This window comes from Cryptotermes secundus, unplaced genomic scaffold (assembly GCF_002891405.2).
Source record: "Cryptotermes secundus unplaced genomic scaffold, Csec_1.0 scaffold559, whole genome shotgun sequence".
NCBI lineage: Eukaryota > Metazoa > Arthropoda > Insecta > Blattodea > Kalotermitidae > Cryptotermes > Cryptotermes secundus.
Genome location: NW_019718620.1, coordinates 84,901 through 102,586, shown reverse-complemented (window position 1 = coordinate 102,586; position 17,686 = coordinate 84,901). Strand labels below are relative to the sequence as shown.

The window sequence follows — 17,686 nt, the reverse complement described above, 5'->3', positions numbered from 1 at the left end:
TTCTTTTACGTGCCGTAAAGCTACGACACGGGACCCACAGCTTAAAGTCCCTCCCGGAGGACTTGTTCCCTGAATTTTTCCGCCCTTAAAAATTCGACAACCTCCGCCAGGTATTTGAACCCGCGTACTAAGAGTCATGAGGTGGGAACATTACCTCTAGACTACGGAAACCGCTATTTTGTCTATGGTGATTGCATACTTAACATACTGTCTGTAAACAACATATTTTTATTTTTAATGAATATATACAGGTACATTTCACCATGATATATGCAATGATATCAAGCACATTAATTCCTATGCTTGATAAAAGCCTTATCCTTGATCTGAGTGAACTGCAAGATGGAGTTTTCTCAAAAGTGAGATGTTAAAGGTTAACATTCACAGAAATCACATTCCAGTTCAATTCCAAGCTTGGGCGGACAATTCCGACAATTTGAAAAATAAAAATTAAATTTGTTCTAGTAGTCAGATGCACGCGGTAGAGTAGTTGGTTGAGGCACTGTGCTACAAGCCAGAAGGTTATGAGTTTAAGTACTGATGAGGTCACTGGATTTTTTTTCAACTGACCTAATCCTTCCAGCCACACTATGGCCCTGGGGTAGACTCAGCCTCTAACAGAAATGAGTACCAGGAATATTCTTGGAATATTGTTAGGGGTAAAGGACGGCCAGTGCGTAGGGCTGACAACCTTGCTGCCATCTATGAGCCAATTGTCTAGAAAATGTGGGAACCTCAACATCTCACAACCCTATGGGCCTCCACGGCCTGTTACAGGGATACCTTTACTTACTTTTTTACTAGCAGTTAGACTCATTCCACCATTCAGAAAATTATATTCCAATTCAGTACTGGGCTGAGTCATTTTTAATAAAATAAAATAAATTGGACATGACTGAAATCCATGTGTTCAAATACATCTGTAGCTGAAAGGGTTAAATAATAAACTTGTGATTATCTACAAATACAAAATGTATTCTGAATCAAGAGTTGTGTAATATTAACATATAAAGAGGTCTAGTTACATAAATTCTCACTGCATATATGGTCCAATCCATTTTAAAGAATTCTCATTTCCAAAAACAAATCATTACAGTTGACCTCATCAGCACACCAAGGATTATTCAGTAGCTATTGTGTGATATCCCTGTGAAATTTGATACAAACAAAGAGTACCAGGTTTCCACCCTTTCTTGATTATCTTATGATAGTGTTTTCCTGATTTCTGCTGATCCAGCATAGTAGACAGTATCATTCTGATAAGAACACTGACAAGCAGAACATACAGCTTAATATGGGCTCTGAAACATGTGAGTACTCAGTAACCCCCTCATTCTTCCCACCTCATCACAGATGAGGGCTGGGAAAGGCATATTAAAGAAATCTGCACTGAATCCAGCTGATCAGACCAAAGATCTTCAATATGGAAAACTGGTGTTCCTGGTTCCTACAGGTGTTAGGTGGTTAGCAGCCTATGTTGGAAGGTCTATAACTTATTACTTTTTACAACAGCTAATACACAATGTAAGTTTGAAACATATTTCTCCCTGCTAGATACACCATTCTCATAATTTCCATCATTATCAACTATGAACTAATTAACACTAGATTACATAAAAAAACTAAAGCTATGTCTGCAGTTAATTCCACTGGTCCATCACCACAAAAATTAGACATGAAAAGATCAAAGCTGGAGTAAAATATGTACCAACACACTGGGACAAATTGACACCTTTTAATTACAGTCATCTGTCTTTATGAAGCAGAAAAAATCCGAGTATAAAGTATCACTCATTAAAAACTGGAGACATAAACATACAACTGCAAATTTTCAAATTAAGAGATGTAATACAACTCTATTAAAAATGTCTTTAAAAATTTAAAAAGGTAAAGATGATAGTGAATATTTAAGAGACAGCCATCTCAGTAGCACGTATCTGTCTTTACTCCGAATGTAACAGTTTCATTTTTTTTTTTTTACTCACATGCTATCTATATTGAAAAGTCATAATACATAGAACAAGACAGACCACTAACCAAACATATACCACTCATAACTTCACTGTAGAGATGAATAAAATTTAGTGAAATCATAACAAAACACTGAGCCCCAAAACATTTAGGTATCAGCTTCAAAAGTGAGAGGAAAATCACATGAGGATGGTTTGTGTGTGAGTATAACATGCCTGACCATAAGGGCAACTTCATGAATGTTGCAGTTTAGCATCCTGTTGCACTGATTCGTATCCATAATGTGTATATATTTACCGTCTTTTAGTGCATACAGTTTCACTTGTCACTTCACACTACATGTTTCGGCATCATTCTGCCATCCTCAGGTGTATCAATCACGTTAAACTATTGCATAAATGTGATTGATACACCTGAGGATGGCAGAATGATGCCGAAACATGTAGTGTGAAGTGACAAGTGAAACTGTATGCACTAAAAGACGGTAAAAATATACACATTATGGATTCATGAATGTGATGAATGGTGATAATTTGTGGATTAGTATGATAAGATGTACCTGGTGAAATGCTTAATTTGCAGACAAGGTTGACACATCATTCAGGACAATAAGGATAAGCACAACACATCAACAGACCTTTGTTTATTACAATATGTATTTTACATGATTATTCGATGTTAACAAGCATATACAATAACAATTCTGTGTATTTACAATACTAGAACTATACAAATATTCTACAATACTTTACACAGCTTCACTTACTTTGCTCAATATGGAATGTGTAGGCCATGCATCACATGGCTGGAGGATGGAAGGACATCATTTATGTAAGTACAACAAAGAGCTGAAAAGCAACCCAGATGATCTGGAATTCAAGAATGCCATCCAGCTCTGCACACAATTCTGAAAATCTTGGTATTTGCCCTACTCAAAAACTGTTATTTAAAGTTATTTAAAGGTCAGAGAATGTAACAAAATATCTACCAAAATTGTAGAAATGTATTAAAGTCTGGATTATGAATATTATATATTCAGGGTGGCATTAATTTTAAATGTCTGAGACAGTGAAATGCATGTGCCAAGATTTACAAAGTAAGTACAGCAGTTTCAAAATAGCCAAACACATTCATAACGTTTTCTTTTTTCTATCATATACCCAAATGTTCATTATTTTCCCATCCCCAAATTTCTGAGAAGCCATAAACTACATACACACACACATATATTTGAATTGGGATTTCTGTATCAGAATTTCAACTTCAACTGGGCATCCTTACATTACATATTGTCATATGAACAGTGAACTAAATACACATAACAATGTTTCACACATTAACCTTCCATATCTACAGAACATATGAATAAACCACATTAATACTGTGATCTGCTGCATTTGTAGCAAGACTAATTATAGTTCCTTGCAAAAAATACCCGAATAAAACCAACTCAGACATATAATTTACGACACAGAAGCATAAGTAGGAGAATCATAACCCACCACAAAATACTAACAACGCTATTTTCCCAAGTGTGATTTAACCTGTGACAGAACATGGTTACTGTCTGAAAAGACATCTGGTTCTTGTTCAGTGGACTTGAAAGCTTATAAAACCACTTTTTACATTCCACATTTTCATGAGAGTTAATCGTTTTTCCCCTATTATTGCAGACTTAGCTCATTATTTATTAAACAAATTGTACCCATTCCATAAAGTATTAGAAATTCACACAGAGAAAAATGAATCATGTTCATATTTGAAACACTGATGAATTTCATTTTCAGATTTATAACCAAAATGTCTTGAAAGACTGTTCACCTGCTGCTCAAACCCAAATATGTTAGTTAAGAACCGCGGTTTAATTGCTGGATAATTAGCATTGTTAATATTGATACAAATAAAACAGGAACATTAGTATGAATGGAATGGTAAATATGAACACCATCAGAAAACCTATAATCATACAGGTTTGTTCACAACAAAGCCTACATAAAATCCGCATCCATTTGATGGGTCAGGTGCTAGTGATGTACTAACACACTCTTTCACGACAGAAAAAGCCATGGCTTTTAATCGGTAAGAGAATCAAACATGTTAAATCAGGGCTATATTAAGAGGTGTAAGAGAGGGTGATGACCAGGTAAAACCATCCCTCCAGTCCTGAAATTTCTGGAAGAAATATATGCAATAAAATTAAATTTTTTACCTGAATTTGCATAGTCATAAAAATGAAATCCTAGATAAGCTACTATATTAATCTATCTTAACCCTTTCAGTTCAAAATGCTATGTCTCTAGATCAACAAGCATCAAGATTGATGAAATCAAAAACTCCTGTGCCATTCAGTAGCATTTACTGTTTCAACCATTTCATAAACACTACCTATGATTTTTGTTTTATATACTACTAAGAAGGTACAATGTCTGTTTTATTTTAACTCTCATAAATTCTAAGCCTTAGCTGCCAAATTTGTAGCTCCTGCTGGCTGCTTGGTGCTCTGTGTTTGTTCCTTCTCCAGTTGTCTGCCCAAATATTCCCTGAAAGTAAATATCCTACTATGCAGTTTCAAAAGAATGTACATAAATAACACGGTCCACTACTGTATGAACATAAAGATCGCCTTACAGGATGTCACTCACTCCATACCTGTTTGATATGTCTCCAGTTATACAGAACTTAAATTAACAACAGTGGAAATTTATGCTCCAGTTCGGTATATACAAATTTTTCAATTCTTTGCAATTTTACTTACCTCAATGGCATAATGTTCATTAACTGCTACTGCAAATCGTGTAGCAAAATAACTAAAATGTATTTATTCTTCATAGGGACACGTGGTAGTGTAGTTAGTTAAGGGCCTATGCTACAAGCCGGAAGGTTGTGGGTTCAAGTCCTGATGAGGTCATTGGATTTTTTTCAATTGATCTAATCCTTCCAGCCGCACTAGGCCCTGGGGTTTACTCAGCCTCTAACAGAAATAAGTACCAGGAATGAATTTAATATTTTTCCTGGGGAGCAAAGCGCGGCCAGCGCGTAAGGCTGACAACCTTACTGTCATCTTTGAGCCGACTGTCTAGATAATGTGGGACCCTCAACGTCTCACAACCCTATGGGCCTTCATGGCCTGTTGCAGGGATACTGGATGGATGGGATGAATTACTTTACTTCAAATTTCTTTCCTATTTATGTTTCACCTGATTAATGCAATCACCATATATACAACAAAATATTTAAATCTTGAATTACTATTATACAGTACACTGTAACCGTACATCCCTCGTCAAAATTATATAATTAAGGGTACGAACAGCTAATGCATTGTTTCTCACAATGAGAGACGCTCCATTGGCGAGATACCATCCCGGGACCGTCTCGTAATTCAGCTACTGTCCTCCTTAGGCTAAGGGTGCCCCTATTGTCCCTAACACCACCCGTTTACTCCCAATACCATAAACCCATGAACTGACCGTGTGCGAGACCGGCCAGCAGGGGTCTTGCATGCCTTGAAGACCTAAAAAAGTTTACGGGCTTCTCCAAAATACGAATATAGGTCAGATGCCGGGCTCGACCCGTGGCTTTCTCTTTTTATGTTTCTATTTTTTCGTTTTTTAGGCCAACTGGGAGACTGGTAAAGAGAGGGCAGTCGGTTATAAGGAGCGGAGGAGGACTGTAGTTGGAAGGTAGATAGAGAAGAAAGAAGTGTTTAAGAGTAGTGGTAGCTAGTCGGCGGACGGAGCGGCTAGCTAGGAGAATAATGTAAATATTCATCATTAATGAAATTTTAAATTAAAACTGCAATCCACGGTGTGTTCTGGAGCCCCCCCGGATACATAAACCTCGAAGTGTGTTCCACTCCCATATCTGAAGCACCCGTATCCTGGGATTAAGAACTCAAGCTCGAGCGAAAGTCGTGGCGGCTGTACGTCGGTGGACGGCTACAGTGGAATTGGTGCTTCCAACCTGGGGCACGTAACAGTGGAGGAGATCGGGAGTCTACGAGTGGGACATCATGGAAACAGCGGAGGAGACCGGGAGTCTGCGAGTGGAACATCATGGAAACAGAGGAGGATAGGAACAAATCTGAAGACAAACAAATGGAAGATACACATATGCAAGGTTAGTTAGAGTCATCAATATTATAAACAAGAAATTGAAGTAATGAAAGGGATCAACGATACAGAGAATGGGGGAGAAATGGAGGAAGGAGCTAATTTACGGACCGAGAATAAACAGACGAAATGTATAGAAAATGTGAAGGACAGTAAGATAGACATGCATGCCATATTAAGCTATATGAAAAAACTTGAGGACAGAATGATTAAAATGGAAAGTATATTTGACGACATAATGACGAGAGTGGAAAATAATATAAAGGAAGACGTGCATGAAATGCGGGCTGCATTGGCAAGGGACTCAGAATGTAAAATGAACCAACAGATAGAGTCCGTGAATAATGAAGTTAAAGTCGTATCTGAGCGCACTCATGGCCAGATTCAAACTTTGACCAATACAGTGCGAGGGGATAAATCTGAAAATTTTGAGACCCAAATAACACTTTAGTTAAAATCAAGTCATGATGAAGAAAATGTGAAAGAGCCAGGCATTCTTGCGACTCAAGCGCACACAACTAGTGACCAAGGAATTGTAGTGTGCCAAGAAGAACGCACATTGAGCAGTGACAACAGTACAGACCAGTCAGAAATGAAGTTACCCGATACCGACGAGATGAATTATGCAGGAAGTGGACGTCACGGATGCGATGTGATTTCTTCAATATCGAGATCGCAAGTGATCTGTGGAAACTTGGCTGAAGTTCCGAAAATGGGCATCGAATCAGGAGATGTAACAGAAGAGTGTGGCAATCAGTCGGGTGTAGCACAACTTCAGCTGCAGCTCGGGGCGGAAGAAGTCGAACAGCGACAGACTACTGAATATCGCGGCACAGCAAGTCCACTTAATCTCTCGGAGCGCAAGAGCAGGACGTGGGATCGAAACTGGAAGAAGAGGAAGAAGACTCTCAAGGATAAAGGAACCACAAGTACTGTAAAATCAAAGGCTACTTCAATGTCATGCTGTGGTGATTTCACGTCACCTGTTCACCCCCATGCATGGACTGTCAGTAAACCATGGACCTGGCAAATGCAGCTTGAGGGCAATCAGTGATAGAGGTCGTTAGTGCTATATTCTCGTAAGTGGATTCTAATTTGATTGTGTTGTTTTGAGAATACTGGGATATAAATATTGTGGACAGAAATATGGTCATCACTAAGTGTGAAAGTGAGACATTTCAAGGTCAGTGTCAGTGTGTGTCAGATTTTCCTGCATATCCACATATTTCATTTATGTGTGTTAAAGTTAAGAAAGTCAATTAATTTCACTATTGTTAAAATTGCGTTAATTTCTGTGTTACTTATTGTCAGTGGCAAGGCGTTCGAATCGTGTAGCAATGAATTGAATGATACTGGTTTGTGGCAATATCGATGGCATTAAGTAATATTTATGATAAGAGGGTAAACGAGGTTCTAAAGGTTATGAGCTATCAAAGTATGGTGCATCAGAGTAAGTTAAATGAATTATAAATGCCTATTGTCACCACTGTTGAAAGTGTGGTAAGTTTTATGAGAAGACTGGACCTCTTGTGTTAGGATGCTGACAGTATGAATCATACGAATCCTAATAGTGATGATCTTTCAGTTCTGAAGACGTGAGTGATTAAGTTTTTGAAATAAGATAGAAGTCATGTGTTTACCATGTTGTATGAATAGGTATGGCGTTAGAGATGAGGAGTGCAATTGGATCAGAAGGGTATGTGTTCTGATGTGTGTGCCTTGGATTTCAGTTGCCTTATGTTTGAGTCACATTTGTTCCATGATTTGAAGTGCTCTCCTGAGTAGAGCATTATATTGGGTAATGATTCATGTCGGTAGTGAGAGTGAATAACCCTGTAACTAGCTTAGCTGAAGAAAAACCTAACATGTGGTGGCGATAGACTAACGTGAATTTAGAGTTGTATTGTACGCGTGCCTGGGGTATGAGCTTCTGAGCAAGGGTAACACATCATTGGTTGGCGGCCTTGCCTAGTACTGATAGAAAGTGGAGAGATTAATTATCCACATTTGTGGAATAAGATATTTTTATTGATTTCCATTTATGAGTAAACATATTAATGCTTAGAAATTATGTACATTTTGTGTAAGTTGGTCTTATCTTTTGAAGCAATTTCTTGTACAAGAGTAGTTCAGGGTTACTAATTGTTTGTGTGGTCATTTATGTTACGGTAGACTGCCGATGTCAAGTTTAAGTGGTATGTGTGAAATTTTGTGAAGAGTGTGAGCTTCAAAGTTGAGATAATCTGTCTTGTATGTGGTCAGTTGTGTGTAAGTATGACACCGTATTGTAAACAATTAATGTATTCCTCGGTTCGTACGGGAGAATGGCATTAAGCCTCGGTAGCGTCTTTCATCTGTTCGACTCGGACATACCTTAGCTTAATGGGGGGAGTATTGTAACCGTACGTCCCTCGTCAAAATTATATAATTAAGGGTACGAACAGCTAATGCATTGTTTCTCACCATGAGAGACACTCCATCGGCGAGATACCATCCCGGGACCGTCTCATAATTCAGCTATTGTCCTCCTTAGGCTAAGGGTGCCCCTATTGTCCCTAACGCCGCCTGTTTACTCCCAATACCATAAACCCATGAACTGACCATGTGCGAGACTGGGCAGCAGGGGTCTTGCGTGCCTTGAAGACCTAAAAAAGTTTACAGGCTTCTCCAAAATACGAATATAGGTCAGATGCCGGGCTCGACCCGTGGCTTTCTCTTTTTATGTTTCTATTTTTTCGTTTTTTAGGCCAACTGGGGGACTGGTAAAGAGAGGGCAGTCGGTTATAGGGAGCGGAGGAGGACAGTAGTTGGAAGGTAGATAGAGAAGAGAGAAGTGTTTAAGAGTAGTGGTAGCTAGTCGGCGGACGGAGCGGCTAGCTAGGAAAATAATGTAAATATTCAAAATTAATGAAATTTTAAATTAAAACTGCAATCCACGGTGTGTTCTGGAGCCCCCCGGATGCATAAACCTCGAAGTGTGTTCCACTCCCATATCCGAAGCACCCATATCCTGTGATTAAGAACTCAAGCTCGAGCGAAAGTCGTGGCGGCTGTACGTCGGTGGACGGCTACAACACATACTGAATCACAATTTCCTTTTCAACAAAACTTACTTCAAGTCTGAAGATCAATTAGCACATAAATATGTAACTATTTCCTCTGACAACAGAAAGAGGAAACAAACGAATGACTAAGTTAGTTCCATTACAGTGTACATGCAAATTTACTTTTGAAAAGCAATTCCCATTATCTAAGGATGTGAAATCGTTTTTCTACTTCATTAAATATTTATCCTATAAAAAGAAAGAAATCTGTCAAGCTTAATAAGGATGGTATTTTAATTTTTATGTGAAATGTTTTGCACAACTATCCATTTCTGAGAAAACCAATAATGTTCACTTACAGCTTCACATAATATATGGTTTGTATTTGTATTCATACCAAAATTAAGTTCACTTCAAAATTTCCTAAGCAGATTCCTAAACCAAATTTCATTAAAATCCAATCAGTAATTTCAGAAGTGAAACATGCAGATGTGGCATTCCCATCATGCATAAAAGCAATTCATTTTAATTTGTGTGACTATAATATATCGGTAAAAGTAGCTCTATCATAGGCTTGTTCATTTAATTTTCATTGGTAAAGATTCAAATTTCAGCAAAAATTTTAGTAAAGAAAATGGACTGACTGCTTTAATATTGTCACAAGTCATAACTTTTCCATGGTACTCACCAGTTGTGCACCATCAGTTTCTGTACTGCCAGCAGAGCCTCATATCGCACATTTGGGTCTTCATGACCAAGCAGCTGCATCACCAGCTGCTTGCCTCCCAGCTGCTCAATGACACTGCAACAAGCGCTATCAGTGAAAATAAAGTATCTGTTTAGCTGTAATTCAAACCCACTCTTCCTGTCAAATGCCAAATGGGTAATACTTTCCCTAGGTACACTGGTTTGAGAACCAACTTACTTAATGTGCTGAGTCTTCCTTACAAAGTTGACTCACTCAGATGGCCAAAAATTAATTTCCTGCTTCTTATTTACTTACGGTTCACTTAATGACACTATCATTAACTCTAACTATATGGATGGGAGTATCAAAATTTTTTGTTGTCAAAGAGGTCAAGAAAATGTGGATCAATACATCCACTCCCCAATATGCCTTCTTCATTAAGCACAGGGACAACTTTAATTGTATTGCTGTTTCCATTTACCAAGTGCTAGACCTTACCAGAGCCTGACACAGGTATATTTTTAATTTTATAATGGATTTCATATAGGGTTACTGCACTTGCGCGCGCGTGGCCCAGGTTCAATCCCAAGTCTGGTCAAGTGGGATTTGTGGTGGACAAAGTGGGCTAGGGCAGGTTTTCTCCAAGTACTTCGGTTTCCCCTGCCAATCTTCATTCCACCAANATTGCTTCACAATCACCATCACCTATCATCTGGGGCTGGTACAATAGGCCAGAAGAGGCCGCAGTGCAAGGGACTTAGTCCCACTCCACTAGCAATAATAAAAAAAAAAATATGAAGCAGAATTCTACCCACCATTCAATTTCCTGCTGTTATATATTTTGAAGATTCATTACCTTATTCACAAAAGCTCACATTTGGACCCTAGTCACAGCCAGTCCAATTTAGTCCTTACATATGATTTCTTGAGGATCTATACTGATATAATCAGACCTAAATCTGTCATCTGGCCTCTACCTCTGAGGTACATGTTTCGGTAGTACAAGACCATCATCAGGTAGTTATATATATGTTTTTTTATTGCTAGTGGGGTGGCACTAAGTCCCTTGCACTGCAGCCACTTCTGGCCTATAGTTATATATAAATACTGAACTATCGATATGGATCCATACCAATAACTAAACATAATTCTATATATAACTACCTGATGATGGTCCTGTACAACTGAAACATGTAAGAGGAATAAAACGTTGAATTGGAAAACAACAAAAGCGAGTAATTTGTTGTGTCGATGGTGATCCTAATTCCAGTATATATCTAGAACACACAATAGCATGCAACCAATGAAGATAATGGAAATGGTGTTTTCTATGTTGTTCATGCCAAAATGTTATAAGCAGGGTCAGCGGAATTACTTGAAAGTTGGAGTTGTCAGCAGTTCAGTTCACTGAAGTGAAGTGAAGTAGGCGGTTGGTGGGTGAGAGAGAGTTCAGTCACAGTTCAGTTCCACTGAAAGTCAGCCTGTGAGGAGAAGTCTAGGATGTTGGTATGAAATGTCTGTATCGGCCTGGGACCCATTTAGCTGAACTGTCAGTTAACAAGAGTTCTGCACAGATGGCTATGACTAGAGGACCTGAGAGCAGGAAGCTGAAGAATCTCCCTTGGAAGAAGCCGTTACCTGGAAACGGCTGGTGGAGATTGTAATACACTGATGACACTAGTCTGTGTGTGTCAGTGATCTGTAAAGTGTAGTTCAAAGTGGTGTATACAAGTGGTCAATAAATCCATTCAGCCAATCCATACCCCGTCTACAGTCACACAACCCTTAAATCGTGACATTATTTAATATTTGAGTAAAGAGAGATGACAAGCTATGAAAATGTCAAGACAGGCATTCTTGTCATATGAATTGGGAACTTTCCAGATAGCTTACACAATGAAGTCAATTTTAGTACTTATAAAAAATAATATTAATTTCAAAGTCACTTGTGAACTCACTGTTTCCCTCGTGGATAGTGGCGGACATATTCGCCAATATCAAAGCTTGCAACACTCAGCACCAGAGGGTCTCTGTTGGATTCCAGGAGGTGAATCAATATCCGCAAAAGTTCATGATTCTTTTCATTGAGTCTGGGTGCATTTTCTCTCCAGAACTTAGGTGACTTGTGTACAGGACTCCACTCCAGGCGGCCAGATTTCACTTCTGTTGCATACTCATCAAACGAACTGTAACAAATTCAACATAAACATGTTAGTTTAATGCTCAAAACCTCCTGAATTTCTAAACTGCAGAAAATGTCCAAATTTAATGAAGGCCAACTCTGCCCAACCATATTTCTACATCAAGATTTCCATCTTCTGGGGTATGATGCCACGTAGTCCAACAAAAGTCAACTGACATTTCAGAGGAACATGTCACCTACATCTTCTGGAATCAAGAACATGTCGAGCAAGAAACCAGTGTGAAAGCAGGTGGCAATCAGAGCTTGACTTTCAGCACACTACATGGTATATCCCAGAACACAGAACTCTTCATAATCACCGCTGTGGTAACCTCAAATCCTACATATTTTGAACGTTTCATCTCCAAAATCACAGGAAGGATTTCCATGATAATATTCTGCCAGTTTAATACAATCCACACCTTCACATCTGATTCTCTAATACTTATTCTAAACTCAAAATAACAAATAGATAACCCAAGCATTCTCTTCTCCTGGGATTTTCTGACCAAAGGTTAATACAAATATCTGGTCTTCTGAGTACTACATGTCCTGCTAACCTTATATTCTGTATTTAATAGCCCTAACAGTTCAAATTATGAAACTCCCCATCATTATCAACCTTTATGGCCTGAGGCCTACTGAAAACTGTTATGTATGCATCTTCTGCATATCTTCTACTCAACTATTAATTCTGTCCTCCCACAGCACAACTTAATTGCACTAAAAGGGTTCTCATGTCCAAGTTACAGTGGCATACCTGTCACATCAGCAATGCTGACACAAAAGTCTGTTCAATGGCTTAAAGGCACCACTCCTACCATTGGATAACCACTCTCTGGCTAGAAGCCAATTGGTAGGACTTGTAATTGCTTCCAGGTTAATACACGAAGTACCTCAATATGCAATTTTCTCTAGACATTTTATAATTCCCTCTCAAATCCAAATATCTTTGTCAGCACTCTGTTCTCAAATACCCTATTCATCTACTTGGAATTCCCCCGTTTTTCTTGTTGTTCTCACTTTCGTGCATAAGGCATCTGTGAAATGTTTTGTTTTACTTCAGTTTNAATAAACATGTTAGTTTAATGCTCAAAACCTCCTGAATTTCTAAACTGCAGAAAATGTCCAAATTTAATGAAGGCCAACTCTGCCCAACCATATTTCTACATCAAGATTTCCATCTTCTGGGGTATGATGCCACGTAGTCCAACAAAAGTCAACTGACATTTCAGAGGAACATGTCACCTACATCTTCTGGAATCAAGAACATGTCGAGCAAGAAACCAGTGTGAAGGCAGGTGGCAATCAGAGCTTGACTTTCAGCACACTACATGGTATATCCCAGAACACAGAACTCTTCATAATCACCGCTGTGGTAACCTCAAATCCTACATATTTTGAACGTTTCATCTCCAAAATCACAGGAAGGATTTCCATGATAATATTCTGCCAGTTTAATACAATCCACACCTTCACATCTGATTCTCTAATACTTATTCTAAACTCAAAATAACAAATAGATAACCCAAGCATTCTCTTCTCCTGGGATTTTCTGACCAAAGGTTAATACAAATATCTGGTCTTCTGAGTACTACATGTCCTGCTAACCTTATATTCTGTATTTAATAGCCCTAACAGTTCAAATTATGAAACTCCCCATCATTATCAACTTTTATGGCCTGAGGCCTACTGAAAACTGTTATGTATGCATCTTCTGCATATCTTCTACTCAACTATTAATTCTGTCCTCCCACAGCACAACTTAATTGCACTAAAAGGGTTCTCATGTCCAAGTTACAGTGGCATACCTGTCACATCAGCAATGCTGACACAAAAGCCTGTTCAATGGCTTAAAGGCACCACTCCTACCATTGGATAACCACTCTCTGGCTAGAAGCCAATTGGTAGGACTTGTAATTGCTTCCAGGTTAATACACGAAGTACCTCAATATGCAATTTTCTCTAGACATTTTATAATTCCCTCTCAAATCCAAATATCTTTGTCAGCACTCTGTTCTCAAATACCCTATTCATCTACTTGGAATCTCCCCCGTTTTTCTTGTTGTTCTCACTTTCGTGCATAAGGCATCTGTGAAATGTTTTGTTTTACTTCAATTACTAAGACAGTTGGTAGGACTCCTGGGATGAGGGATCAGCCTGGCAAAATGATGCTACCTACACATAGGACAACAGAAATACAAAATAAAAACAGATAGACAGACAGACATGCCTTGAGTGGGATTCAAACGCACTATCCCAGTGTTCGAGTGGGCAAAGACAGTTCATGCCTTAGACCGCATGGCCACTGTGATCAGCCTATTCAGAATATTGCACTCAAGACAAATCTGTCAAGATTAAAGCACTTAAACAAACCTGAGATCCTGAACTGAAGCCTGTAGCTTTTCATTCAGGAATTCAATGTCAGCCACGATGTCTTCATCATCAAACTTGCGCTGCTCTAAAATACTCAGCTGTTTGAGTACTTTGCACTGTACCATTGCAATACAGTGCTCCTTTGACACTGCAGCCTCTTCTGGTTTCTCAATCAAATTCTGGCAACAAACCAACAGCATACTGAAAGCCTTATCTTTAAAATTAAATATTTAAAATATGAAACCAAGATATTATTCAAGACTTGAAAGAGAGTACATTACAAGATACAATGGTTAAGAATCAATACAGTGGTATATACAATTGTTATGAACAGACACCAGAAATCTTTAAAGTGAATAAAAAATTAATATGTCAAATAAATGCCCATTGCCGAAACCAAGGAATGAGTGGAGAGTGTAAGTTTGGGAAGGTATGTATACAACACAGAGTAAGAGTGGCGACAGATACAAAACAACCCACAATGGTGGGAAAATAAATGTCGGCGGTGACGATGACGACAATGGTTGAAGAAAGCAGTCTTCTGGGCTTTGGCGCCGTGTATATGTGGTGTTAAAAGCCCAGAAGACTGCTTTCTTCATAGTCACCGCCGTGAAAGCCTCAAATCTTACATACGACAATGGTTGTTTCCACAGGAGAGGCAAAATGTATAATACCCCTTGTTACATTCATATATGTTTACACAGTCCAGACTGCAAATCTATACTGAATGTAGAATCATGTTATACTGCCTGCAATACATGATGCACATGACACATTATGAACAAGGCTCTATCAAATTATATAAAGTTTCCACATATGTTCCTTCCAGCTTGTTATTCTGAATGCACCAAACTCCTTCCAACTGTTCTGATGAAGAAATCAATAATATGAAGTAGAACTCTAGGTACTAGGGTCACTGGATTTGAAAATGACACTAGTATTGCTCCAACCTCCCAAGCTTCTGTGTCTGTCATGATAGTGTTACCAATTGTTAACCTTCACACCAAATTTCATCAAAATTCACCAGCAGTTCTTGAGACAAAATATGATTATGGACAGACACACAGAATCTCCCCAGTATGTACTTTTTTATGCATATCATGAAAAGAATTTGTAATAATGTGAAAATGTCTAGTAACAATTCTGATCACAATTTTTAGCCACGTTTGTAATCCTGCTCAGTGTCAATTAAGTTCATTCAGTACAAAATAATGTCCCTGAAACTTGACATTGCAGAATTTTACAAAACACTATACACCCATTTCAATTTTCCTTTAGATTTGAGAAGTGTAATGCTGAATCTCCACAATGACATATACGCATTTCTGTGCACATCTTACTAAATATTTATTTGACAGTAAAATGTTTCAAAACAGTAGTGATACAGACAAACAATATTTTATATCCAATACACTTTCTCCCAAAGTCTGACTATTTTATAGATAATTAAACCGAATGGATGTTATATTTTTTTCAATTTGTGTATTCAACAACTAACCATAATTTCCTGAATACAATCACACTTACTTAAAAGAAAGAGAGTCCCCTAACTTTATTCTTTTATTGTATTGTCCTATTATATTATAATTTTGAAGTACATAAAGGGTAAGGTCCCTGTGCTTAATTAGTTAAGCACTATNGAGACGCGGCCGCGGAATTTAAATGACCGCGCCAAAGGGTTAAGCACTACACCATGAAGACATATAGGGGAGTGGAGGTATAGCTTCACCTTCTTGACCTCAGCAACAGCCGGAGGTGAATGGTCAGCTTTACATGCCTGCCACTTTACCCCTGGGGAATGAGCCTCTGGTACCCATTAGATAGGAGGCTGAGTGGACCCCAGAGTTGGTCTGGATGCTGCAGAGAAGAGAAAAATCTTGCACTCCCAGGAATCACACCTGGGCTGTCCAGCCCATGGCCCATCACTATTCCAAATCAGCTATCCTGAACTTTGAAGTAGATATTAACAATTTATATATTGTCACATGTACATGTAACTACAGACAGGGTTTCAATCGGTAATTGGATTTACTGATCAGTTACAGATCATAACTACAAGTAACTATAGCGCTATCACTAATTCACACACTCTACAATTCACTACAGCATGTAATAATTCTTCTCAGTCTGCTGGGTTTTCATCAGTTGTTGCCTCGTAGCGACTTCCAACAGCAGATGTTTTCCTTATTACGGGTTCCTGAACTATCCCATGCCTCAGCTACCAGCTTCTAACAACAACAGCTCACAAGGACTAAACCGCAGCAGTCCTCTGACTTACACACCACCAAAATACTCTTCACTTCACTCAAATCAACTGAACTCGCTCGATTAATTTTCCTGCTTATAAAATCTAGGTATGGATGCACAGAAAACACTGTGTATCTGGTGCTGTACCCATTGTTGCCTGCACAGCCATCGGAGCAGACCATGCCAAAAACGCCACTTTCCAGCCACTCCATTGGCACATGTTAGCAATCTGTTGCCTAGCAATGGGCATTGTTTACAGAGTCATTACTTATCAATGGGTTAATATGCAACATGTTTAATTTCCATTTTGTGTGTGTAATAAATAAGAGTGTACACTAAAGCGTTTATACTAATTGTTTATTCATTTCAGAGGTATCAGTAGTCTTTTTGCCAGTTGGTGTATCATCAAGATACAATGAATAGCTGCATGTGAATTTAATGTTGGCTTATTAGAAAGGAAGACATTATCACAGTCTAAATTACAATCCCTTCTGGCAAATATAAGTGTCAAGAGGCTTGGCAAAAGAAGTGAAGCACCAATTGGACAAGAACTTTGAAGTAATTGGTTTCGTCAAACCTGGTGCAGGAACTGAGAAAATAGTGAAATCAGGAATGAGTGACATAGCAAAGTTAACAAAAAGTGATGTGGTTGTGTTCTGTGGTGGCTCCTATGAAGTAAATAAGAATATGGCTAAAATAGCTTTAAATCAGATCATAAGCTTTGTAGAAACAAACAATCACACAAATTTCATAATATTAAGTGCTCCCCATAGACATGATCTGGTGGACTTCTCTTGTGTTAATAATGAAATCAAATCCTTTAATAGGAAGTTAAAGAAACAAGTAAAAATTAGCAAGTATACTATGGTCCTCGAAATTAATCCCACCAGGGAACTATTTACTAAACATGGTTTGCATCTAAATGGGAAAGGAAAAGAAATGATTGCAAAACAAATAGTAGCCCAACTGCCCAATATTTTGGGGAAAAAAGATGATGGTGTAATTAGTCTGAGATGGAAAAATGGCCAAATAAAGGGAGAATCTATTGATGCATTGGGAAACAGAA

At 38.4% G+C, this 17,686-nt stretch overlaps 1 protein-coding gene across 7 annotated transcripts in view; it reads right to left on the bottom strand.

The window, feature by feature from the left end:
- LOC111862075 (V-type proton ATPase subunit H) overlaps nucleotides 1-17,686 on the bottom strand; it is a 49,986-nt gene that overhangs the window by 16,600 nt on the left and 15,700 nt on the right. For 3 of the 7 annotated variants that reach the window (XM_023847171.1, XM_023847187.2, XM_023847178.1), the window contains exons 8-10: nucleotides 14,374-14,552; nucleotides 11,774-12,001; nucleotides 9,816-9,941 (exon numbers count right to left, since the gene is read on the bottom strand). In XM_023847171.1, the coding sequence (XP_023702939.1) occupies nucleotides 9,816-9,941; nucleotides 11,774-12,001; nucleotides 14,374-14,552 (533 nt within the window). Of the gene's footprint in view, nucleotides 1-2,599; nucleotides 4,512-9,815; nucleotides 9,942-11,773; nucleotides 12,002-14,373; nucleotides 14,553-17,686 lie in introns of those variants that run through there. The other 4 variants (XM_023847161.1, XM_023847204.1, XM_023847195.1 and 1 more) reach the window with 2 other exon arrangements.